This window comes from Urtica dioica, chromosome 8 (assembly GCF_054948205.1).
Source record: "Urtica dioica subsp. dioica isolate 48M chromosome 8, U.dioica_male_clone48M_v1_H2, whole genome shotgun sequence".
NCBI classification, from domain to species: Eukaryota; Viridiplantae; Streptophyta; class Magnoliopsida; order Rosales; family Urticaceae; genus Urtica; species Urtica dioica.
Genome location: NC_142763.1, coordinates 39,610,102 through 39,636,076, shown reverse-complemented (window position 1 = coordinate 39,636,076; position 25,975 = coordinate 39,610,102). Strand labels below are relative to the sequence as shown.

The 25,975-nt window shown below is 41.1% G+C and overlaps 2 protein-coding genes and 1 non-coding gene across 3 annotated transcripts; 1 reads left to right on the top strand and 2 right to left on the bottom strand.

Annotated features, from left to right (window-relative positions):
- The first annotated feature begins 12,645 nt into the window (after positions 1-12,645).
- Positions 12,646-15,090, top strand: LOC149389761 (uncharacterized). The gene is made up of 3 exons (XM_089624274.1): positions 12,646-12,802; positions 14,166-14,948; positions 15,056-15,090. The coding sequence occupies exons 1-3, from the start codon at positions 12,793-12,795 to the stop codon at positions 15,088-15,090; spliced, it is 828 nt and encodes a 275-aa protein (XP_089480400.1). The 5' UTR covers positions 12,646-12,792.
- Positions 15,091-19,525: 4,435 nt separating this feature from the next.
- Positions 19,526-19,636, bottom strand: LOC149389760 (small nucleolar RNA snoR103). The gene has a single exon (XR_016301095.1). It is a non-coding gene; the product is annotated as a small nucleolar RNA snoR103 (small nucleolar RNA).
- A 1,040-nt stretch (positions 19,637-20,676) lies between these two features.
- On the bottom strand, positions 20,677-21,798 carry LOC149389759 (uncharacterized). The gene has a single exon (XM_089622714.1). The coding sequence runs from the start codon at positions 21,796-21,798 to the stop codon at positions 20,677-20,679; it is 1,122 nt and encodes a 373-aa protein (XP_089478840.1).
- Positions 21,799-25,975: the final 4,177 nt, after the last annotated feature.

The following is a 25,975-nucleotide window of genomic DNA, read 5'->3' as shown; positions in this document are numbered from 1 at the left end:
TAGGCTAGGGTTGGTCGGACTGCTCGAATCTACACGGTGTGGAGGGCCAACGCTCGAGGCACCTCTGTTTCTTGAACCGCGCGATGAGGACCGGCGCGCTCTGGATTCGGCGGCGTTCACCTTCTCTGGCGACCCGCGGGTCCTGGATCTGCAAAGCTTGGGGGTGCTCCTTTTGGGTCCGCGTGCGTGGAGATCTGTGTTGCTGGTCCGACAAGGTCTCTTTCCGATCGGCGAGTTGCGGACCAGCCGAGAGTGTTGTGTTTCTCCAATTCGCGAGGAAGCGAGCTCAGCGCCGACGTCCGCGATTTGTGAAGAAGAAAACCCGATCTAAGTCTCTCCGGCGATGTGCATCTCCCAGTTCCGGCGCGTTCTTCCTCGCGTGGTGCTTTGCGCAGTGGGGGATGGGCTTGCCCGACGCAGGCGGCACCGACATCTTGGGTCCGCGAGTTACAGGTCTGGTCTCGCACGCCTCCAGCTCGCGACGACCACGTCTCCAGATTGGATATCGCGCTCCTCTCGTGCGTATTGAGGTCTATCCGCGCCTCCTTCTAGCACTAAAGTGTTAAGACGTTTTTTTGGATTAACACTTACGGACACGTGACGTGAGCAGACTTGGCCACGTGTCTTCGAATATATGAGATTAGGGGTGAAATATTCCTCTTGTCAAGTGAAGAACACGAGAATTAATATCTCAAGTTTTTCTACACTCTTGTAGAGTGAATATAATTTGGCTTGGGAGCATTGGTTAATATCTCAAGTTTTTCTACACTCTTGTAAAGTCACTTCTCATTTATATTCTCGTCACTTGTGGTAAAAGGTAGTTCTTTCTTCTTTTCTCTCTTACTTTGAACTCAAGTTTTCTCTCTAAGTTCTTTGAATTTGTTTACACTTCGGCTATTTCTCACTCTCAGTTCGACTAGCGAACTCAAACAAGTTCATACTTTTAAACACTTCGTCCTTAAGAACTTTAGTTTTAGATGTCGAGCTCAGGACTTCGTCCGTCAGGGTCTCAACCCTTAGGAAATGAGGATATTCTTTTACCCTCTGCCGTGACCTCGACCGACCTTAGGGGAATCTGTGAAAAATACCAAATCCCCCCAGAAATTAAAATCCTTCTTCCCCCTCCCGGAGCCACTGCCGACACCGTCGTGGAGGGTTTTTGGTGTGTATATGAAATTTGGTTAGAGAAGTGCGGGCTAAGGTTTCCTATCCACCCTCTCCAGTTCGACTTCGTCCAGGCTCTCTGGTTGACCCTACCCCAGATGTGTCCGAATTTTGTTAGGATGGTGATGGGTCTAATAATTGTGGCCCACAAAGAAAACGTCGAGCTCACATTGATGGATTTAGTCCGTCTTTGTGTTGTCAAGGCGAACTCGAAACACGACCCGTGTTGGAATTGATCTAGGGTTTAAGAAAAAGTTTAACGCTTCGTTAAGCGGCGGAATTTTAAAAATTTTCTTTTTCAAGTAAAACGGTTTTTACTAACCTAGACAAAGAGCAAGCACATGTAAATAAAAACTATTATGAGCATAGAAGTTTATTAACCTTTCTTGAAGCTTGAACTTTGAGAAGCTTTTGGAAAGTTGCAACGCTCATCTCCCTCGCAGCACGTCTCTCTTTCTTTTCTCGGCACCTCGAGCAACCACGAAAGTTTCTATCACTAAATCACTCGAAATAAAAGGAATTAGTGAGTGGGCACTTTTAAACACTACGACTTAAGAACGAGTCTTGAAGTCGCAGAGCTAAACTCTAGGTCGACTTAAGAACGAGTCTTGAAGTCGCAGAGCTAAACTCTAGGTCAAATGAGGACCTAGGTGCCAAAACAATAAAACGAAATTGACTAGAGAGAGAGAGAGAGGAGAGGGACGGCCAAGTTCTAGAGAGAGAGTCTCTCAAATCTCTTAAACTTGGATGATTGAAATGTGTGGAATGAGGCTCCTATTTATAGGAGAGGTCTTACCTTCAATAAGGTAGTTTCCTCTTCTATAGAATATCACATATTCATGAGCAAATATTGCCCATTACCTCTTTGATTCACACGGCCATAGAGCATCTAGAAGGCTCTTGGATTTCTTTCCTTTTATGTTTTGCTCTCTCCTTGCCCTAGTTGGCCGCCCATATTGTTTTCCTCTTAGAGGAAATTTATTTCCTCTTTTTCTTTTGGCAAGTATCTTGATACATTTATGCACAAAATATTCTCTCTATCTCTTCATTTGTTCATGACAACATGAAAAAGGCCCATTAAGAATTTTCAATAAAATTCTTATGAAATGAAATTAATCCACAAGGCCCAATGATCAAGTCATGGCCGAGTATTATTAAGTCATCAAATGACCTTGTCAAAAAAATTTATTGACATTCATTTCATGCTATGTCTCAAAAGACAAAAATACCCTTTTGACAATTTTCGTTCTTGTTTTGACTTAGCTTCCAGTTTAACTATTCCTAATCGATGTGATTCGTGACAGTGACCTCATGGATCCAAATGAACAAAGCTTGAGCTAAATACTTGGACTCAAAAGTTCACAAACCTTTTCCAAGTTTAGCTTAATGTCAACTGACTCCACTAAAGAGTTGACACTGAGAATCTCTCGGTTCAAATGAATTTATTTTCTACTAAAGAATTCAACTAATTGTGATGAGTGGATCCACTGAATATTATCAATGTTTACCCTTCATAAATATCATCAGGTAGTCGGGATTTACAAAATTACCATTTTACCATTCTAGCTGTTATTTCCTCAACTCCTTTGTCGATTGTGAATAAGTTAGAAACAATGTATTGACGATGAGCTAACAAGTCACATTGTTTCATCCAAAAGAGTCAAGACTCAATTTGGACACTGGCCAGTTCATTTATTCACATTCCAAAGAACAAAGCATGAGGTGATATTCATTGCATTTCAGCAATCTTGTACATGAATTCCATATCTATGAGAACTTCACAAAGTTACTCATGACATTCTCACAACTTAGTACTTCACCAATAGGCCTTGTTCGGAATCACATAGTGAGTCCGAACTCTGACTTTCTCAAATGAGAATACTAAGGTGTGAAATGACATGTCTCATTTCAGGATTAAGGTAAGCACGATGCAACGTGAGCGAGCTCGCCGAGTATGCATGGATTTTTGTTCTACTATTTTGGGCTAGCGAAGTAGGCTAACGTTTGTCTATTTTATTTTTCAGGAAAGATAAGGGCGCCCTCTCAAGGAGTAGAGTTTGCCGAGAAGCTCACGAGTTGCAGGAGGGCATTGTAGATTGGCCGAGCTTTTCCTCCTACAGATTCATTTCAGCCAAACTTTGGCCTCACCCACCGACTGTTTTAGAAGATTTTGAAGAAGGTCAGTTCGACAATTCTTTGGCCTCACCCACCGCTGGCGTCTTCGATCCCGGTAATTCTGGTGAATTCGGACGAAGCGCCCGACATGATTGTGACCTCGCCTGAGGTCGTTTTGGAGGCCCAAGCCCCCGAGTCTGCTGTTCCAGTGGTCGAGGAGGAGTGCGCGAATGAAGGCGCCGAGGTTGTGGCGGTGCCTAAGAAGCGCAAGACGCCGGCGGGTCGAGCTCCCGAGGGCGGAGCGCCCGAGGAAGGAGAGAAAAGGAAGAAGAAGAAGAAGAAGAAGAGAGACCAGGTCCCGGAACTTCCCGAAGGGGGTGAGGGAGAGCCTTCTACCGAAATCCCCGTGGCCGCAGCGGCCTGGGGTGACAAAGGTAAGGCCGTTGCTGAGGGTAGTAGAGCCTCACGGATCAGCGGCTGAGCTGGGACCACCCCAGCTTCTTCTCGTAAGAAGAAGCATGTCGTCAATTTTCATTATGCACAAGATCACATGTTGTACGACGACATCTACTCCTCGGCTGGGTTTCTACACCAGCTCACTTGGTCTGACATGGCACTCCTGAAGGTGCCCGAGCTTGCTGAGTCGGGCTGGTACCGAATGATGGCTTCGACTATCATCGGGGTAAGAATTCTCTTTTATGTATTATTTTTCAAATAGTCGACCTGTTATACTTTGTAAAATTTTTAAGAGATTTTTCGACGGCGAGCTCTTATACTTAATCGAATTCGAACTTTGTTATTTTCAACTGTCGACCCAACTGAATCGAGGCCTATTCCGCTATGAAAAGCGTCTTCGCGATGCTAAGGCCGAGCAAGAGCAGCTGGCCGAGGTTCAAAAAGGGACGGAGTCTCTTCAGACCGAGCTTTAATGGATGAATGAGAAGATCGCCGCACTCCAGGACGATCTCCTGGCCAAGGATGCTTTACGCCAAGGCCCATTGTTTGTATGTGGATCTCGACGACAACAAGGCCAAGATCCAAAAGTGGGGCGCTTATGCGGACGGGCTGAGAAGAGACAAGGAAAAATTGGATGTCGAGCTGGCGGATCGGGATAAAGAGCTGAAGGACGCTCTCGAGGAGCTAGCTGGGACAAATAGGGTGGTGAAGGCGGACCGGGATCGGGAAATGCATGCGGCCAAGAAGGCGACTTCGCTGCGATATATGGAGCACATTCTCAAGTACCGAGCTCCGAAGGGAAAGACGGACGAGGCCATCCATGTCCTGAAAAAACTTGAGCAGTGCCGGGAAAATAGGGAGCTGATCTCGGAGGCTTTGAAGGGCGAGATCTCGGACTGGGTTGGCGAGATGAAGGTTACCGAGGATGACATTGCCCATTACGAGGCCGACTACGCGGCCATTGCCATCCCCGAGGTCGAGGACGTCCCTTTCACTCCCTACTCGGACCGATCTCCCGCCGATACCTCCGCAGCCAAAATTGAGACCGCCGTCATTGATGAGCATGGCTCCATGCTTGATCAGACTGACGAGGTCCTGAATTCTATCCCCGAGGAGAATGAAAATGTGGTGGCATTCACGCCTACTCCTGAGCGGACAGACGCCGCGGTCGAGCCCCAAGTCTAAGCCCATCTCTATTTTGTTTTGAGGATTTTATGGTTTTTCAATTTTTTTTGTTATTAGGGCCCGCTTGTTTTGGACAAAATTTCTATTCAATTTGAGACAAATATAGGGCGCTTTGGTACCCCTATCTTATTTGGATTATTTGTTATCATTTATTATTTAATGCAATTTTCATTCCTTAAATATTTTCCAAGTCTTTTAGCTCGCCAAATTATTTTATGAATGCATGAATGTTTTATAATTTGTCTAAGTCTTTTAGGTCGCCCTTATGTTCTGAGGGCTTCCCTCAAATGTTACTTAGTCAAAGACTTAGTCAACTCGGGTTTTCTAAATCTGTAAAGTCTTTTAGATCGCCGAGATCCAAAATGTTTCCCTTAAGATTTTAGGCCGAAGTCATATAATGATATCTTTTAAATTCGCTAAGTCTTTCAGATCGCCGAGTATCTAAAATATTTCCCTTAGGCTGAAGTAATCAAATGAATTTTACCCAGACGTTGTTAAGTCTTTTAGATCGCTGAGATCTAAAAAGTTTCACTTTGTTTTTCTTGGGCGAGGTGAACCTTGTCGAGGTGCGGCCTCTAATTAAGATGTTACATGAGATGATGAAGTAAGATTTCGGATCTCGCCTTAGTCGCGAGGTGTTCACACCGTAGTCCTAATCCGGGGTCTGGACCTCTTGGACGAAGTGAGGGCTCCGGAGACCTATTATCATATTTTTGTAGTTTTCTCGAAATGAGCGGTTTGAGTATTTTTATTAAGGTGAGACTGTGCCTTTGCAAAGAAAGACTGCCTACGTACCCTTATGTAGGGATCAAGTCGGACGTAGTTCGGTTCTTACTGGTTTTAGCAGTAGTACTTTCTCAGGTTCGAGACATTCCATGATCTTAAAACCGGGATTCTGTTGAGTGTTTCAAGTTCGTAGACTCCGGGACGCACAACCTTGGTGACCCTGTACAGGCCTTCCCAATTAGCGCCTAGTTTCCCGGCGTTAGCCTCAGCGGTGTTTTTGGAAGACTTTTCGGAGGACCAAGTCCCCTTCATCAAATCTTCTTGCGTTAATTCCTTTATTGTAGAATCTGGCAATGGATTGCCTATAGTGTGATAGCCGTTCTAGTGCTGAATCCCGCTATTCCTCTACAAGATCCAAGACATTGCATAGCGATTCATCATTTCTTGGCTCATCCTCAGGCGCATGCATCACCCTAAGGGTTTTCACTTGGTGTTTGAATGGGATGACTGATTCGACTCCATGGACCAGGAAAAACGGAGTTTCCCCTGTCGGCCTTCGTGGACTAGTTCGGTAGGCCCAGAGCGCACCTGGTAGCTCTTCTGCCCACCGTCCTTTCTTAGCGTCGAGCTTTTTTCTTATGGAATCTACTATGGTCTTATTTTCTGCCTCCGCATGTCCATTTCCTTGGGGGTATCGTGATGTTGACATCCTCACCTCAATGTTATTGTGGAAGCAAAAATTCTTGAATTTTTTAGATATGAACTGTGATCCGTTGTCCGTTATGATCTCGTGGGGAGTTCCACGCCGACAGATTATATTTTTCCAGATGAATGATGTTACGTCGATATCTTTTATCAAGACGAATGCGCCAACTTCAACCTATTTGGAAAAATAGTCAGTTAAAAGTAGCAAGTACCTAAAACCACTAGGGGCGATCGGCATCGGTCCCACGATGTCCATTGACCATTTCATGAATGGGTATGGAGCAGATATGGAGGACAACTCTTATGCGAGTCTTCTTATATTGGGCGCATGCCGTTGGCATTGATTGCAGCGACGCGAATGCGCCTCGTAATCTGCCAGCATGGTAGGCCAGAAGTAACCACGCCTCTTTATTTTAATGGCGAGTGCACGTCCACCTGCGTGATTTCTGCATTCCCCCTCGTGTACGTCTTCTAGGATTCGCTTAGACTCCTCTGTTCCGACGCACTTGAGGTATGGTCCTGCGAAGCTTCTCTTAAACAGCCTTCCGTCTATGATGCAAAATCTCGCGCTTCTCAGCACGAGTTTGCGTTTTGCCATTTTGTCGGATGGGACCGTACCAATTGTGATGTAATGCATTATTTCATTTCTCCAATCCCCCCTTCTATTGCTATGACTGCGGCAACGGTCATGGCTATAGAAGGTTGTTTGATTGTTTCAATCGGTATGATCCTTTTGAGGTCCGGATCCGAGGTAGATGCCAAGGCAGCCAATGCGTTTGCCGAAGTATTCTCGCCTCGAGGGATTCGTGTCAGGGAGAATTTCTTGAAATGTTTCGTAAGATATTTTACGACTTTCAAGTAAGCTTCCATTCGCTCGTCCCTAGTCTCATATTCCTCGGAGTATTGGTTTGCTACGAGTTGAGAATCGTAGAAAGCTTCCACTTTCTTTGATCCGACTGTTGTGGCTAACCTAAGTCCGTCGATTAGTGCCTCATATTCGGCTTCGTTGTTGGATGCAACGAAGTAGAGCCTGAACGATTGTTCTATGGTCTCGCCGTGAGGGGATGTCAGGTGTATTCCTACTCCTGCCCCTTGCTTTGACGATGCCCCATCCACTTTAAGTATCTAGGTGTCTTCGACTTCAGTCACAGCAGGATCTTCCCTTGGGAGTTCGATGATGAAGTCCGCTAAAACTTGTGATTTTACGGATGTCTTCATTCGATACTCAATATCGTATTCGCTCAGTTCTACGGCCCACTTAGTCAACCTTCCAGATTGATTGGGGCTGTGTAGAAAACTTCTCAGCGGATGCGTCGTCATTACTATTATGGTGTGAGATTGGAAGTATGGTCAAAGTTGGCGGAAACGGCGGCCAAAGCCTACTTCTCCATAACGGGGTATCGAGTTTCAACATCGATTAACGACTTACTCGTATAGAATATTGGTCGTTGGTCCCCTTGTTCTTCTCTGACGAGTACTCCACTAATGACCGCTTGGGACACGGCGACGTATAGGTAGAGCGGCTCTCCCGCGACGAGTTTTTCCAAGATTGGGGGTGTCGATAGAAACTCTTTCAATTTTTTGAATGCTTCCTCGCATTTTTCGTCCCATTCGAGCTTCTTATTTCCTTTAAGAAGCTGGTAGAAAGGGAGACATTTATTCGTGGATCGAGAGATGAAGCGGTTAAGGACGGAAATGCGTCCCGTCAACCTTTGTACTTCATGTTGGAATCGATCTAGGGTTTGAGAAAATAATTAACGCTTCGTTAAGCGGCGGAATTTTAAAAATTTTCTTTTACAAGTAAAACAGTTTTTACTAACCTAGACAAGTGCAAGTACATGTAATTAAAAACCAATATGAGCTATGAAGTTCACTAACCTTTCTTGAAGCTTGAACCTTGTAGAAGCTTTTGGAAAGTTGCAACGCTCGTCTCCCCTCGCAGCACGTCTCTCTTCCTTTCCTCGGCACCTCGAGCAACCACGAAAGTTTCTATCACTAAATCACTCGAAAAGAAGGAATCAGTGAGTGGGCACTTTTAAACACTACGACTTAAGAACAAGTCTCGAAGTCGCAGAGCTAAACACTAGGTCGAGTGAGGACCTAGGTGCCAAGACAAAAAAAATCGAAAATAAACTAGAGAGAGAGAGAGAGGATTTTCGGCCAAGTTCTAGAGAGAGAGTCTCTCAAATCTCTTAAACTTGGATGAATGAAATGTGAGGAAATGAGGCTCCTATTTATAGGAGAGGTCTCACCTTCAATAAGGTAGTTTCCTCTTCTATAGAATATCACATATTCATGAGCAATTTCCTCTTTTTTCCCTTTGAGACACTCGGCCAACTCAAGGCTTCTAGAAGCCTTGATTTGATTCCAATTTTGTTCAAGGCCTTGCCTTGTCTCTCACTTGGCCGATTCCCACTTTCCTCTTGGAGGAAATTTGTTTCCTCTTTTTCTTTTGGCAAGTATCTAAATACATTTATGCACAAAATAAACTCTCCTATTTCTCTACTAGGGTAGGCGCCCAAGTCTCTCTAGAAGGAGCTTCTAGAAGCTTCTTCATTTGTTCATGACAACATGAGAAAGGCCCATTAAGAATTTTCAATAAAATTCTCATGAAATGAAATTAATTCACAAGGCCCAGTTAATCATATTATGGCCGAGTGACATTAAGTCATCAAATGAACTTGTCAAAATTTATTGACATCCATTTCATCCTTATGTCTCAAAAGACAAAAATACCCTTTCGACAATTTTCGTTCTTGTTTTGACTTAGCTTCCAGTTTAACTATTCCTATCGATGTGATTCGTGACAGTGACCTCATGGACCCAAATGAACAAAGCTTGAGCTAAACACTTGGACTCAAAAGTTCACAAACCTTTTCCAAGATTAGCTTAATGCCAACTGACTCCACTAAAGAGCTGACACTGAAAATCTCTCGGTTCAAATGAATTTATTTTCTACTCAAGAATTCGACCTAATTATGATGAGCGGATCCACTGAATATTATCTATGTTTACCCTTCATGAATGTCATCAGCTAGTCGGGATTTACTAAATTACCATTTTACCCTTCTAGCTGTTATTTCCTCAACTCCTTTGTCGCTTGTGAATAAGTTAGAAACAATGTATTGACGAGGAGCTAACAAGTCACATTGTTTCATCCAAAAGAGTCAGGACTCAATTTGGACACTGGCCAGTTCATTTATTCACACTCCAAGGAACAAAGCATGAGGTGACATACATTGCATTTCAGCAATCTTGTACATGAATTCCATATCTATGAGAACTTCACAAAGTTACTCATGACAGACTCACAACTTAGTACTTCACCAATAGGCCTTGTTCGGAATCACATAGTGAGTCCGAACTTTGACTTTCTCAAATGAGAATACTAAGGTGTGAAATGGCATGTCTCATTTCAGGATTAAGGTAAGCATGATGCAATTCATACATAGTGACTTCGAGACATAAGAGGTTAAATGGTTTGTTCTTATATTGTCTCTAGAAGTGCACTGGTCAATTCAGTACCTTCGGAAGATACCTAGAAGAACTATAGAGTCTCCAACTCTCAATGCCTCATAACCAGACATCATAGATTCTTCTAACAATCATACTGAGGTCAATAGTCCTTTGACCCTAAGATTGCGAATATATCGTTTTAAGCAAACTACGAAGAGCTTGTTCATGCAAATCTACATTTGTCTCTTCGTAAGTTGTTAAGTTTGTTTATGGACTAAAAGACTAAGGTTTTATCATAAAGCTTCAAACAAAGAAAGAATGAATGAACGTTTCAACTTTATTAATGAATAGATAGGCAATTACAAGCAAGAGTCTTCATGAGACTTTATTACATCAAATGTACAAAATAAAGACTACAACTCTTCTTGTGGGCACCATTGACAACACTTCACGCCTATTACAGGTGAAGGAATCTCTTGCAAGGCATGTAGTTGATCTGGATTAGCCTCAATTCCTCGTTGGGTAACTAAATACCCAAGGAATTTACCAGATGAAACTCCGAATGAATAGTTGGTGGGGTTGAATTTCATTTGGTACTTGTTCAGTACCTCGAAACACTCATCCAAATGTCCTATATGATCGTTTTCCCTCATGGATTTTACGAGCATGTCATCGATATACACTTCCATTGTTCTACCTATCTTTTCTTTGGACATTTCGTTGAGTAACCTTTGGTAGGTTGCGCCAGCATTTTTCAGTCCAAATGTCATGACCTTGTAGCAGTATGTGCCCCGGTCCGTAATGAAAGCTGTCTTTTCTTGATCGTCTTGATGCATCACGATTCGGTTATATCCTGAGAACGCATCCATGAACGAAAGGATCTTATATCCCGCGGTTGCTTCGACCAGCTGGTCGATGTGAGGCAACAGGAAGCTGTCCTTAGGGCATGCTTTATTCAGATCAGTGAAATCAACGCATACCTTCCACTTTCCATTCTTTTTCTTCACAACGACGGTATTTTCCAGCTAATCCGAATATTTTACTTCGCGGATTGAATCTGCACTGAGCAGTCTTTCGACTTCGTCGTTGACAACTCGTGCTATGTCGGGACAGAGTTTTCGTCTTTTTTTTTTTCACGGGTTTAAAACTAGGATCGACGTTAATTTGGTGAGACGAAACGTCGATGTATATATCCGACATATCTTCGGTCGTCTAGGCGAATGTGGATTTGTTTCGTTTTAAGTAACAAATAAGTTCTCGCCTGATACTACCTTTAAGCTCGGCTCTGATCCCAACGTGCTTGGAGGGATCGGAGCCATCGAACTGTATTTGTACTGTCATCTCAATACTCGGAGCATCGAGGGAGTCGGACTCTTCCAGGTCAGCAACCTTCTTGGCCGACTCCACATTCATTAATTGCTATTGCCCCTCTTTAGTCACTTTAATATAATGTTTGTGACTAGTGAGATAGCAGCTACGGGAGGTCGCCTGATTGTCTCGGATCCCCTCAGGCGTAGGGAAACGAATACATTGATTAAAGGTTGAGGGCACAGCCCTCATCCTATGTATGCATGGTCTTCTCAAAATGATATTGTGGGGGAGAGACAGTCTAGCACTTGGAACTCTACTATCTTCACTACTACAAATATGGGCATCAGGTGCGACAAAAGTCGCACCTGATGCCCACAAAGTCGCAACCCGATAGTACTATCAGGTGCGACTTTTGGTGCGACTAAGTCGAACCTAAAAGTCCGCAGCTAATACTATTGGGTGCGACATGTCGCACCCAATAGTATATACTATTAGGTGCGACACTATTGGGTGCGACTTATCGCACCTGAAGTCGGACCTATTTTTCCGTGGGAACTCAAGAATAAGGCGAGAATTTGACTTTTGGGTGCGACATGTCGCACCCAATAGTCTTCCCACCAAAACACTAAACAGTGGTTTATACGTCGCTTTTTAAAAAAACGACGTCAAATCTTTTAAAAGAGCAGTTTTTTGGATGTCAGTTTATTTAAAAGTGACTTCATTTCTTATTTCGTTTTTGAAAAAAAAAAATCAGCCAAGATTTAATCAAAACTTTTCCTTATAAATCTAGATTTCAGAAATTAATTTCACAAAAGAAAATAGAGTACATGCAACTTATGATAAATTAAAAAAATCACACGGGTCTATTTACATCTTGCTGTCTGAAATCAGCTCGATTCACAAACTCCTTGTTCTCTCGAAGAGACTCCCAAGATCTTTCCTCTCCTGAGGCAGGAACTTGAGCCGACCGGCCGCGCCGGTCACGATTGTCTGGCTCGGTGTAACGACCCTGAGGTGGATTTGGTGGCTGAAAAAGTGACCGACTTTAGATAAACTATGCCATAAAAATCAAAAGAACATGTATTCATAAACATCACGATATGGAAGACAAAACAAACAGCTAACAGAAAGCTCACATTGGTTTCTGCACATTGGTTTAAAACTGCAATCAAGAGAGAAGGCTCACATTGGTTCTCTATGCAATATCATTAAAACTGCATTATAAAATAAATAATTACCTGCTGCAGCTGCAAAAGCTGGTCCCGAGTGTAGCGGACGCGCTCACGAGCCTCAAACCTTGGGTCTCCATGTAGGATTTCATAACATTTATTTGCATATCAAATATATTAAGTACCGTATATTTGATCTATTATATCAAGCAAATACATGTTATGACAAATCTCATATTTATGGCCTATTAAATCCCATTATTTCAGCCACAAATCAATGCCATAATAGCTCTTATTTCCGTTTCTCTTTGATGGAAAGAGAATGGTTATAAATTGAGAGAGTTAGTTTTGGTCCCTAAGCCGATAATCTCATTCATAAAACACACACCATCTAGTTTCGAGATTACCACGGTTTAGAAGAGCAAAACTTCGTTTTCGTGTTCATTGGGACGCCGCCGCCGACGTTCCGAGTCACCGTTAAAGCTCCGACGATATTCCGATAACAATGGCCGGAGGTAAACGCTTGATCCATTTCGCTTCCGCTTTTGGGTTCATGTTTCTAATCATATATGTTCGGATTAGAGACTATTAATTCTTACATTTGGTATCAGAGCACCATATAACCTCTACCTTGTTTTTGAAATTTTCCATATTCTTGTGTGTTTATGTTTTGCGTTTTTTGACGTCGAAATGTTAATATTATTATGGAAATCTTTTGGAAAATTGTTTTGTGATTCTTTTGGCTTTTGAATCGCTTAATTTGATGCTAAAATGAGAGAGAACGAGCCGGGTCATAATATGGGTTTTAACAGGGTCGTTTTGACCCGTCTGGAGGTTGAAGATGACCATAAAATGACATGTCGTTTGGTTTGACACTTTGCATCGTTTATATATGGTTGTTTGTCTTCAATTACTTTACGTACCATTAAGTCTGTGGGTACAGTCCTTGGGCCCACTATTTTTGTTGCTATTGTTTTAATGGTTGCTGTCCAATCACCAATGTTGTAGTCTAACCGGTTGTTATTATTGGACCTGTTTTATTTTATATATATATATATATATATATATATATATTTGTTTACAGTCGCTTTTTTTTTTTACTTCACGTACAGTTAATTTGTTTATATGTTACTGTGCCTTATGGTGATATGCACGGACATATATGCTATGTATACATATTTGGTCTTTTAATTATTATTGTATATATAGGAAATGTGCACATTTTGCAGTAGTGTTGTAATGGTACATCTTTTTAGTTCTTTTGTCATATTATATAGAAAATAATATGCATGTTATTAATTTATTTGCATTATTTAGAATCTGTATGCATATATTTAGTTTTAAATTTATATTGTGTTAAAATAATTTTTTAGAAGTTATATGCTTTATAATTTTATTATTATTGTTTGAGATATGCATATAACATTTAGCAATGACTAGCACAATATTATTTATTTTAGTCTTTATTTTATTGTTTGTGATTTATATGCTATTAATTAATTAAAGGATAGCCACAGCATCTTTAATTAATTTAGATTGTATATTTAGAATTAATATCACATAAAAACAATAATTGTGGTTAATCATATGCTATATTATGGAATCTACCCACATGCATTTTGTAATATTTGTATGATTAATTAGGATAAAATATCAAATTATATTTCCTAATTAACCCACAGGTATTAGGAAAAGGAACATAGTTTGATAGTTTTATCATAATCGTGTGAATCTAATTGAATTAGAACTTTAGCCCACAGGCAAGTTTTATGTCTCTAGATTCATAGAGTAAAACATGTTTTGCATTGGTAAATCATGATATAGTTATTTTCTTCAAAACATATTTTAATAAGCATGTTTAATTTCTGTAAATTGCAGCTAGTCAAACTGTAGGTTACTCTGATGTTAAATGTGATGTTCCTGAACTCAAAGGGGACAATTTTAAGGTCTGGAAAGAGAGAGTTCTCCTTCAACTAGGATGGATGGATATTGACTATGCCATAAGGAAGCCTGAACCTCCCTCAATCACTGAGGAGAGTACCCCAGATCAGGTTGATCTTTATGAAAAGTGGGAGCGATCTAATCGCCTCTGCGTTATGTTCATAAAGACCAAAGTATCTGCTGGGATTAGGGGTTCAATTGAGCAATATGACAAAGTTCGTCTCTTAATGAAAGCAATAGATGATCAATTTGTCACTTCAGATAAGGCTTTGGCAAGTACTCTTATCATGCAGTTCTCATCCATGAAGCTCATTGGAGTAGGAGGTATGCGTGATTATATCATGCGCATGAGGGATATTGCGGCCCAATTAAAGACGTTGGAAGTTGAAATGTCTGAAACCTTTCTGGTTCACTTCATTCTGTGCACTCTGCCCCAGCAATATGACCCATTTAAGATTTCTTATAACACACATAAAGATAAATGGTCAATTAATGAACTTATGACCATGTGTGTTCAAGAAGAGCATAGGCTGGCTATGGAAGAGGGTGAGAAAGTGAATCTGACTTTCACTGAAAGGAAGAAGAAAGATCGTGCCAAAGACAAATGCAAGATCCCTGTCAAACCGGACATAAAGAAAGAGTCAAAGTGTTTCTTTTGCAAGAAGAAAGGACACATGAAGAAAGAATGCTCTAAGTTCAAAAATTGGTTTGACAAGAAAGGTATTCAACTTTCGTTTGTATGTTATGAATCAAATCTAACTGATGTTGGTCATAATACTTGGTGAATTGACTCTGGTTCATCAATCCATGTTTCAAATACCTTGCAGGGTATGCAAAACCTACAGAAGCCAGTGGGAAGTGAACACTACATCCTTTCAGGAGGCAGGATGAGCTCGCATGTAGAGGCTGTCGGTTCTTGCGATTTGGTTAAGTAGTGGCTTTATTTTGCGTTTAGAAAAGACCGTTTATGTTCCTAGTTTTTCAAGGAATTTAATTTCAGTTTCAAGACTTGTACCTCTTGGTTTTGGCTTTAACTTTTCGGATAATGGTTTTACATTATTAAATAAATCCGAAATTGTTGGTTATGGTACACTGTCTGGCGGTTTTTATTCAATTACACTGCAAAATGATGTTGCTAATAGCTCTTTGAACGTTACTGCTGGGTTGAAGCGTTGTATTATGAATGAAAATTCTTCTCTATTGTGGCACCGGAGATTGTGACATATCTCCATTCTGAGAATTAAAAGGTTAGTGAATGAGGGAGTACTTAGTGCTCTTGATTTTACCGACTTTGAGACCTGTGTGGATTGCATTAAGGGAAAGCAAACCAACAAGTCTAAAAATGGTGCAAAGAGAAGTACTGATTTGTTAGAAATCATACATACAGACATTTGTTGTCCTGACATGGATGCAAGTAGTCCAAAATACTTTATCACTTTCATAGATGATTTATCACGATATATGTATCTCTATTTACTTCGTTCTAAGGATGAAGCATTAGACGCCTTTAAAGTTTTCAAGGCTGAAGTAGAGAAACAATGTGGTAAACAAATTAAGATTGTGAGATCAGATAGAGGTGGTGAGTATTATGGTAGATACACTGAGAATGGACAAGCACCTGGGCCATTTGCGAAGTTTCTTCAAGAACATGGGATTGTTGCCCAGTACACTATGCCTGGTACTCCGGACCAGAATGGTGTTTCAGAAAGAAGAAACCGAACTTTAATGGACATGGTGAGAAGTATGAGGAGTAAAACAAAACTTCCTCAATTCTTGTGGACTGAAGCACTAAAGACGGCTGTGTATATATTAAACCGAGTTCCAACCAAGGCTGTTTTAAAAACGCCATTTGAGTTATTCAAAGGTTGGAAACCCAGTTTGCAACATATACGCATTTGGGGATGCCCGTCCGAAGTGAGAATTTATAATCCACAAGAAAAGAAACTAGACCCTAGGACTATAAGTGGGTATTTCATTGGATATGCCGAGAAGTCTAAAGGTTATAGATTCTACTGTCCATCTCACAATACTAGGATTGTGGAATCAAGAAACGCAAAATTTCTTGAGAATGACTTGATTAGTGGGAGTGACCAATTGCATGACTCAGTGTCTGCATTAGATCACAATGAAGCTGAACCTTCTAGTTCAAGTGATAGACTGATTATCGTACACACTCCTCAAGCTCAATCGTGTGTAAGACAACCAGCTATTGAGATTCCACAAGTTAATGATGCTGATCCTTTAAATCAAGTTGCTGATCAAGATCATGTTGAACAACCAATCGAACATCCGATTGTACAACAAGATCCTCAAGAGAATAATGAAGCAACATTAAGAAGATCTACTAGAGTTAGAAGATCAGCAATTCCTAGTGATTATGAAGTGTATCTGCAAGAGACGGACTGCAACATTGGAGCCGAGAATGATCCTGAAACGTTTTCACAAGCTGTAAGTTCTAAAGAATCTAACTTATGGCACAAAGCTATGATTGAGGAGATGAACTCTATGGAAATTAATCAAGTATGGGATCTCGCCGAGTTGCCTGATGGTTTAAAAGCCATTGGATGCAAATGGGTCTTTAAAACAAAGAAAGACTCACAAGGCAACATCGAGAGACATAAGGCAAGACTTGTAGCCAAAGGGTTTACTCAAAGAGAAGGAATCGATTACACGGATACATTTTCTCATGTTTCAAAGAAAGATTCCCTTCGCACAATTATGGCATTAGTAGCTCACTTTGATTTTGAGCTACATCAAATGGATGTGAAAAATAGCCTTCCTTAACGGAGATCTAGAGGAAGAGGTTTACATGAAACAACCTGAAGGATTCTCTTCTAGTGATCGTGAGCATTTAGTCTGCAAGCTTAATAAATCCATTTACGGTTTGAAACAAGCCTCCCGCCAATGGTATTTGAAGTTCCAAAATGTTATCACTTCATTTGGTTTTGAAGAGAATGTCATGGATCAATGTATATACCAAAATGTTAGTGGGAGCAAGATATGTTTCATTGTTTTATATGTGGATGGTATTTTACTTGCAACTAATGATAATGGAATGCTATATGAGGTGAAACAGTTTCTTTCAAAGAATTTTGATATGAAAGATATGGGTGAGGCATCTTATGTTATTGGAATTAAGATCCATAGAGAAAGATCACGAGGCATTTTGGGTTTGTCTCAAGAGACCTATATCAACAAAGTTCTTGAGAGATTTCGGATGAAAGATTGTTCACCAAGTGTAGCACCCATTGTGAAGGGTGATAAATTCAGTTTCGACCAATGTCCGAAAAATGACCTTGAGAGGGAACAAATGAAGAATATTCCATACGCTTCCGCTGTAGGAAGCTTTATGTATGCTCAGGTTTGTACCAGACCTGACATTGCATATGTTGTTGGAGTATTGGGTAGATATCAGAGTAACCCAGGTCTTGACCATTGGAAAGCTGCAAAGAAGGTTATGAGATACCTTCAAGGAACAAAGGATTACATGCTTATGTTCAGACGGACCGATGAATTGGAAGTGGTTGGCTACTCTGACGCTGACTACGCTGGCTGCATTGATTCAAGAAAATCCACTTCAGGATATGTTTTTATGCTAGCTGGCGGAGCCGTGTCTTGGAGAAGCACAAAGCAGACATTGACTGCTACTTCCACTATGGAGGCTGAGTTCGTATCGTGTTTTGAAGCTACATCGCATGGTGTTTGGTTGAAGAGTTTCATATCTGGGCTTAGAGTTGTAGACTCTATTTCTAGGCCTATTAAGATGTACTTTGACAACTCGGCTGCTGTCTTTATGGCTAAGAATAACAAAAGTGGAAGTCGAAGTAAACATATCGACATCAAATATCTAGCCATAAGAGAACGTGTTAAAGATGATAAAGTGGTCATCCAACACATTAGCACCGAGTTGATGATTGCCGATCCTTTGACTAAAGGCATGCCACCAAAGAAATTTAAGGATCATGTGGAAAGCATGAGACTTGGTTCCATGATGTAATTTTTCATTGTACGCTACATTTATATTTTATGAAACTCGTATTCAGTTCGATATTTCTCATATGGTTTGTGCACATACATTTTTTTATTGATTCGAGAAATATTTTCTTATGTTCGGACCTAGAATAAACATATGGTTTATTCATTATGTGTGATGGGGTATTATTGGAAAAATAATATATGTGATACATGGAAGATAATACTCATTTATAGAGGACCTATCGCCATGATTCATATATTAAATTTCTTGTGACATATATTGGATTTTAATAGACCAAGTGGGAGAATGTGGGATTTCATAACATTTATTTGCATATCAAATATATTAAGTACCGTATATTTGATCTATTATATCAAGCAAATACATGTTATGACAAATCTCATATTTATGGCCTATTAAATCCCATTATTTCAGCCACAAATCAATGCCATAATAGCTCTCATTTCCGTTTCTCTTTGATGGAAAGAGAATGGTTATAAATTGAGAGAGTTAGTTTTGGTCCCTAAGCCGATAATCTCATTCATAAAACACACACCATCTAGTTTCGAGATTACCACGGTTTAGAAGAGCAAAACTTCGTTTTCGTATTCATTGGGACGCCGCCGCCGACGTTCCGAGTCACCGTTAAAGCTCCGACGATATTCCGATAACAATGACCGGAGGTAAACGCTTGATCCATTTCGCTTCCGCTTTTAGGTTCATGTTTCTAATCGTATATGTTCGGATTAGAGACTATTAATTCTTACACTCCAGACTGCAAATAGACAGACAGTTGGGAGAAAAATAAATAAACGAGAAACTAAGATTACAAGATTTCAATATGATTATGACGCTTGAAAAATGAATGGCAAATATCATATTAATATATTCTAAAATCACTCCCTGACTGTTCAAATGGCCAACCAGAGCATTAACAGATCTGAATTCTAACAAACCAGCACTTGATGGTAAATCTTGTACAAGATTTACCATCAAGAATCTAACAATGTGGTCTAACTCTATAATATATATACAAACACACACACACACACTCACTCAGTTCAAGTTTTGAGCTACAGATTTCACAGCCAGGATTTTAACAAATAAAGATAGCTAGTCCTATTAACACTGGACTGACCTACGAGACTTGAACCACACACTGTAATGCGAGTGATTTTAAAATAACTACAAGCTAAGTCCTAACCATACAGCAAATAAAAAATAAAATTCACACCAGCTTCGTAACCGTCTAAATTCCAAAGCATCTTCCGTTACACATATAAAAATGTTGGGCAAGATTAGATTTTTTTTATCAATTTTCCCATATTTGAAGATTCTGTGGATGATTCGAAACTCGATTAACATTAACGCCCACCTAAAAGTCTCCAAGTTAAATCTTTGTCCATATTCACAGCAGGTACACAAATGAGTTTACTTACTTGAGCTCCTTTGTAGTGGCCTCAACAACCCAATCACCAACACAATTTTAAATCAGCCCCTTTCACACTATATCCATCTATATTAATGAATGAAGCTGTATAAAAGGAAAAATATAGAGAAAAAAAATTGACTGAGAATCATCAAGTAATTATTACGATCAACGAGGAATCTGGTATCAATAGCTTATATTATTAAGAGAAACTTATAAAGCTATGCATTAACAATCAAAACAGTCACATACACAATCAAATCTTGGTAACCATAACTCAAGAAAAATTCATAATTTTTCCAACTTGGATTCGGCCAAACCCCTCATAACTCAACATGAAAACCAAACAATCAACAAAAAAAAAATTAAAACAGAGAGAGAAGCCTCAAATCCGAATTGGAACCCTAATTTTCGGAATAGAAATTGAGAAAAACATCTCAGATCCTTACCTGACCACGCGAATCAGCAAACACGGACCCTCACTCCTTCTTCCTCCTCGGATTTTGCGGCGTCGGTCTCACAAGATCTCCGGCCGAATCCTCTCTCTTCTCGGGTTCCTGGTTCGTGAGGCTTCTCAATCGTTCGTGTGTTGTTCGCTTGGTTTGGGTTCCTGGCGGCGGAGGAGAACAGTGGACCACGGCGACGGCGAATATGAGAGGAAGAGACAAATTTGAGAGAAAAAAGAGAGAAAGAGTGAGACGGTGGAGTTTAGGTTATTTTTTTTTTCAGAAAGAGTTTTTTTGTTTTGTTTATTATGATAGGATTCGCACTGAAAGTAAATAAAAAAAAATTCCGGACAAATGAAAAAATGAGGGGGAGAAGCTGAGCGCCTAATTTTTTTAGACTTTCAGGTGCGACTAGGTGCGACTTGAAAGTTTTCAAAACTATTGGGTGCGACTAGTCGCACCCAATACCACTTGAAATCAGCGAAATTTTTTCTTTTTTGGAGCCCTTTGGGTGCGACAAGTCGCACCTGATGCCCAATTAGGTGCGACTTTTAGGTGCGACAAGTCGCACCTAATACCCTTCCGCACCAGAAAGCCTTATTTGTAGTAGTGCTTGTTAATTCCATTCATTTTTACGGGCAACTCGATCGTTCCCAGTGATGGAGTAATCGACCCATTGAAGCCTGTCAATTGAATTTGTTCTCTTTCGATCTCGTCCTCGTTGATTCCCATCCTAGCTAGGGTATCTTTGAAGATAATATCTACGGAGCTTCCTGCATTGATTAGGATTCCGGCGACCTCGCAGTTTGACACGTCGATCGTGATCACGAGTACATCGTCGTGCGGGTCTGTTGCTTCCAAGGCTTCTTTTTTGGAGAACGAGATTTGGATGTCTTGTTCTGGCCCGATTATGGTGGTCCGGTTACTCAAGTGATGTTGGTGAGCCTTGATTGAGTTAACCGAGCCGTTGCAAAATTTTGAACCGCCCATTATAAAGTCAACTCTATGTTTTGCGACGGTCGGCGGGGAATCCAGTTCCTCTTCATCGGCAGGTCTCGATCTCTTAGGGGAAGGGTTGCCCCTTCCTCTGTTGTTGTTGTTAAAGACCATCTTTTTTTGTGGGGGTCCTAGGTCAATGTCCTTTAGTTCCTCCTTTGCATATTTTTCTGCTAAGGCCATGCGCATGGTCTCACAATTAACCGTGTCATGACCGTTAGCCTTATGAAAACTGCAATATGTGTTTGGGTCCCGTGTCCACTTCTTTGCCTGGGGACCTCCCTCCTTATTGTCTTCCCCAATGTTGAAGGTGTAGTTAGGAAGTGCATGTTGCTTTCTGATATGGGGTGTGGCATCGTGGTTATTGGCCCTGCGGGGGTTGCCCCCAGCATTGACAGGCCGTACCCAAGTATTGGAGGGTGGTTTCTTCTCATCCGCACGCTGCCTTTCATAGGAAGCGAATTCCTCTTCGGCTTTTGCGTAATTCGCGGCTTTTTGAATTGCATCTTCCAATGTAGGGGGACGATTAACAGTCATCTCTAATTTCAGCTTTGATTCATGCCTTAACCCGTTCCTCAGAGAGGTTATGGCAGATTCATGGCATACGTTAGAGATTTTAGAGAGCACGTCCTTGTAACGGACCATGAAGTCCTTCAAGGATTCGTTCTCTTTCTGTCGAATCCCCCATAAATCTGCTATCGTCAGATCGTCCTCCACGAACATTGAATAATGTTTCAGGAATGCAGCCGATAGTTTGTCAAAACTATTGATAGAGTTCGGCTCGAGTTTGGAGAATCACTCCAAAGCGGACCCAGATAAGCTTTCTGCGAATAGTTGGCAGTAACCCGCCTCTAGTTCTCTCTCTGCCAGCATAACCCGTCCCATTGCGACTCTGAAGGACAAGATAAAAGCTTTGAGACTTGTAGTGCCATTATACCGTGGAAGACGGACCTTTCCGGTATATCCAAAATGTACCTCAGTGATATTTCTAGCAAAAAAAGTCCTTCTCGTCTCCTCGACGAGGCGATCTATCTCAGGGGCCGAGCTGGTCGCAGAGTGAAACTCTGAGCGAACAGCTCTCAGTTCGGCCGCTATTGACTCATTAAATCGGTCGAGTTCGGTCATGTTGGGTTCGTCCCTATGAACGAGGCGAAGTCCCGTACGCATAGGCGTGACCGTAGTCACCTCGGTAAGGTTACGATGGGTCTGATTCAGCCCGCCCAAATACTAGGGGGTGAACATTCCGGAGGTCGCCGGAGGGCGAGATCCCGCATTAGTCTTGAAAGACCCGGACGGCGCTCCCCCCGGGGGAGGCAGAGACAATCCAGTCGGGTCGATCGTGACTTTTGCAGCGTCTTCGCTAGCAGTCCCCCCCAAGATGGAAGCTTGTGCTGGGAGACCGCTCTGTCCCTTGGGTGACCTGGATCCCAGAGAAGTCCAGACGGACTCCGGGAGGAAGAACCCGATTTGTCTGCGTAGCCGAGGCCGCGTGACGAGCAGATTTCGAGGTGGTCGTATCTCCGCACCCTGCCCCGGGGTTCGGCGTGTTCTGAGGGGTCGAGAAAGTATTCAACCGGTTGTTAAGAGCTTGGTTGGTCTCTGCCTGCGCATCAATTTTTTGGGTCAGCATATCCAGGATTGCCCTGATCCCCGGAGGGATCTCCTCTCCAGATTCATAATGGGTCGGAGTGGAAGACATGATATATATTTTTTACGAACTGTTTCTTTCGAGGTTGGTCTTTCTGATGTTTCCCACAGACGGCGCCAAACTGTTGATGTCGATTTCTGGATCGATCAACAATCACAAATAATAATAATATGTATAAATTTGATTTTTATTAAATGAAGATCTCGGAAAACGTCGTATAAGAAACAATTTATAAATGGAAAGGTTGTAATAATAATATACGAAAAATGAATTTTATTGATTGCGAAATTAAATTACAGATGGGCGAGGTGCCGAGCTCTAGCAGGCGAACTCGACACTGAAAGCAATGTAAGTACAAGAATAATAGTTAAGAAAATAAATTGCAAGCTTGCATGTGTGAAAATTGACGTATGATCTTCTATTTATAGACGGGGTGGAGCTTCTTCGTTGAAGACACGTGCTCATTGATCCATCCTCCTCGTCAGCGCTGAAGTCGTCTCATATCCGATCTTCGCGGCGAAGTCGCCTCTTTGACTGTGACCGATTCTTTTGGCCAGGTGTACGTGGTCGAACTGGAGTCCTTCGAAGAGCTGGAAAGTGTGGCTGAACTTGGGCTGATATGTCGAGATCGAACTAGGTCCAGAATCAATTTGCAAAAAGGGTATTGGGCTTTGGTCGGAATAAAGCCCAATAAATATTTTTAATAATTTATTTTTAACCCCCACAGTAGATATGTCATTTACTCAAGTTCTCCTTCTGGGTCAGGGGTTAAGGTTGGTCTTGCCCTGTTGGAGGCGGGGTTGCTTCAAGCGAGCCTCTTGTTGAGATGGAAGTGGGTGGTTTCGGGCGAGCTCCACTTGTTTGGGATAAAAGTGAATGGCTTCGAGAGCTCCACTTGTTGAGATTGAAGCGAGTGGCTTCGAGCGAGCCCCACTTGTTGAGAGAGAAGCGGATGGCTTCAAGCGAGCCCCATTTGTTGAGATAGAAGCAAATGGCTTATGGCGAGCCCCACTTGTTGAGATAGAAGTGGATGGTTTCGGGCGAGCCCCACTTTTTGAGATAGAAGTGGATGGCTTCGGGAGAGCCCCACTTGTTGAGATAGAAGTGCATGGCTTCAAGCGAGCCCCACACTTTTTGAGATAGTGGATGGCTTCGGGCGAGCCCCGCGTGTTGAGATAGAAACGGATGGCTTCGGGCGAGCCCCACTTTTTGGGATGGAAACGGGTCGCTTCATGCCCTTCGATCAAGTCTTCGAGCTTTCCACTTTGTTTGCCGGACTGAGCTCGTCGTGTTTCTTTGTTTTTGGGTTGAGCTTTCATGTTTTTCGGATGAGATAAAATCCCTCATAACAATTAATATCATTAGTTGTCTCTTTGTCTGAAATAGAAAAAGTTAACTTTCAACCCTTGAATGTTAAACGTTAGGTTATTTGTTAAACCTTAAATTAACAATTATATATCATTTTCCCTAAAATTTTATGCTGCTCGTTTAGGTTATTTGTTAAAACTTAGGTTGATAAGATATCATGTAAAATACTATATTAATTATAGACGTAGTTATTAAAAAATATCTTATCTGATGGTGTATTTGTACCAAGGAAAAAAATGCCGTTTTCGTTGCCGTTTCGAGCCTCCTGATTAATGGAAAATCGTCATGCCGATGGAAAACCGAACGAAAAAATTGTGGAAAATGGTAAATGAAATTCCGTTTTCAAATGCCGTTTTCGATGGAAAACTGACGTGCCGACGGAAAATCGAACGGAAATAATGTGGCATAATATATATGGTACTTAAGATATTAATGTATATATATATATATGATATTATGATATATATTTTAAAAGTTTATGACAATGTATATATTATATTTTTAAGAGTTTAATTATATGTATGTCTAATATATTTATTTTTTGACACAATGTGTATATTCATTTACTCATTATATATATATGTATATATACACGTATTTAAGAGAAATGTTTAAAAAATACTTAACTATCCTTTATATATATATATATATATATATATATATATTTATAGTCATGCATATAATATACATATATATATATATATATATATAATTGTGTATAGTAATGTACATTTATAGAAAAAAACACACAAAAAAACCAAAATGACAAAAAAACCCCCAAAAAACCAAAACGACACACCAAAAAAAAAAGACCCATGAAAAACGACAGCAAAAAACGACAACAAAAACGACCAACGACGAAAATCGACAAAAAACGACAAAGAACGAAAAACGACGAAAAGCGACGACGAAACGAAAAAGCAGTCTTCGTTGGCCGGACACCCTCCGGTAGCGACTTTTTCGCCGGAAATCGGCGAAAATCGTCGACTTTTTAAACCATGATTTGTTCTAGTATAAGTCCGTGAGCATTTAACAATATGTTTTAAAAAGAGCTAAAAACAAATTTTGATATCCTATTATGAACTTTGGATTGCAGGATATTATATAAAGGTGCATCGTGCTTGTAAGGATATTTTGTTTCGTGCAATTTGCCGTTAACATTAGTTAAATATAAAAATAGCATATAAAAATAAAACATGTGTACAACTAATTATACGTACAACTAATTATACGTAGTCTAGCGGCTAAATGAACACTAGAACTTAAGGATTTGCAAAATAGCCAAAGTTTATAAAGTATAAGCAAAATAATCAAGCTGCGATTAATCAAAGCATGATTAAATTTAATCCAGACATGATTAATTTAATCCAGGAATTTCATTCAGCCCTAAAATTTAATCATCGACCTTCTCCGACCTCCTTCTTCTCCGACCTCCTTCCAGTCATCGCAATCGCATAGATCTTACCTCCTGTCGGACTCTCCGTCACGACGGCGGAGGCGAGGAGATCAACGAGGATTCGGGACTTGGATTCGACGGTAACCTCTCATCCACAGCAGCCCCGCCGCCCTGTTCGGCCGTCGCCGGAGCACCCTCTTCCGCCGCCGCCGGAGTAGACGCCGTAGAATCGGGCTCCGTCGGAGCCGCCTCTTCATCAGCCACGATCTCGAACGTGTTCTGTTTGAGGACCGTGTTCTGTTTGGGGAAATTGTGTGAGGACCGTGTTCAGTTTGAGATTTTTGGGGAATGATTTTCGAATTGGCTATTTTGCCTAACCTAATGAAACTATAACTATTTTGCAAAAGCCATACTTTGAATTAGCTACTTCATGCCATTTACATAACAAAGCTGAAAACCCAAAACCAAACGACTGTGAAGAGTCCAAG

What these genes read in the sequence shown, in the direction of transcription:
- LOC149389761 (XM_089624274.1), top strand. An exon ending in AAATTGGTTTGACAAGAAAG is followed by an intron (nt 14,949 to 15,055) that starts GTATTCAACTTT and finishes AATACCTTGCAG; the next exon opens with GGTATGCAAAACCTACAGAA.
- LOC149389759 (XM_089622714.1), bottom strand. Translation starts at nt 21,798, where the DNA reads ATGTTCGTGGAGGACGATCTGACGATAGCAGATTTATGGGGGATTCGA.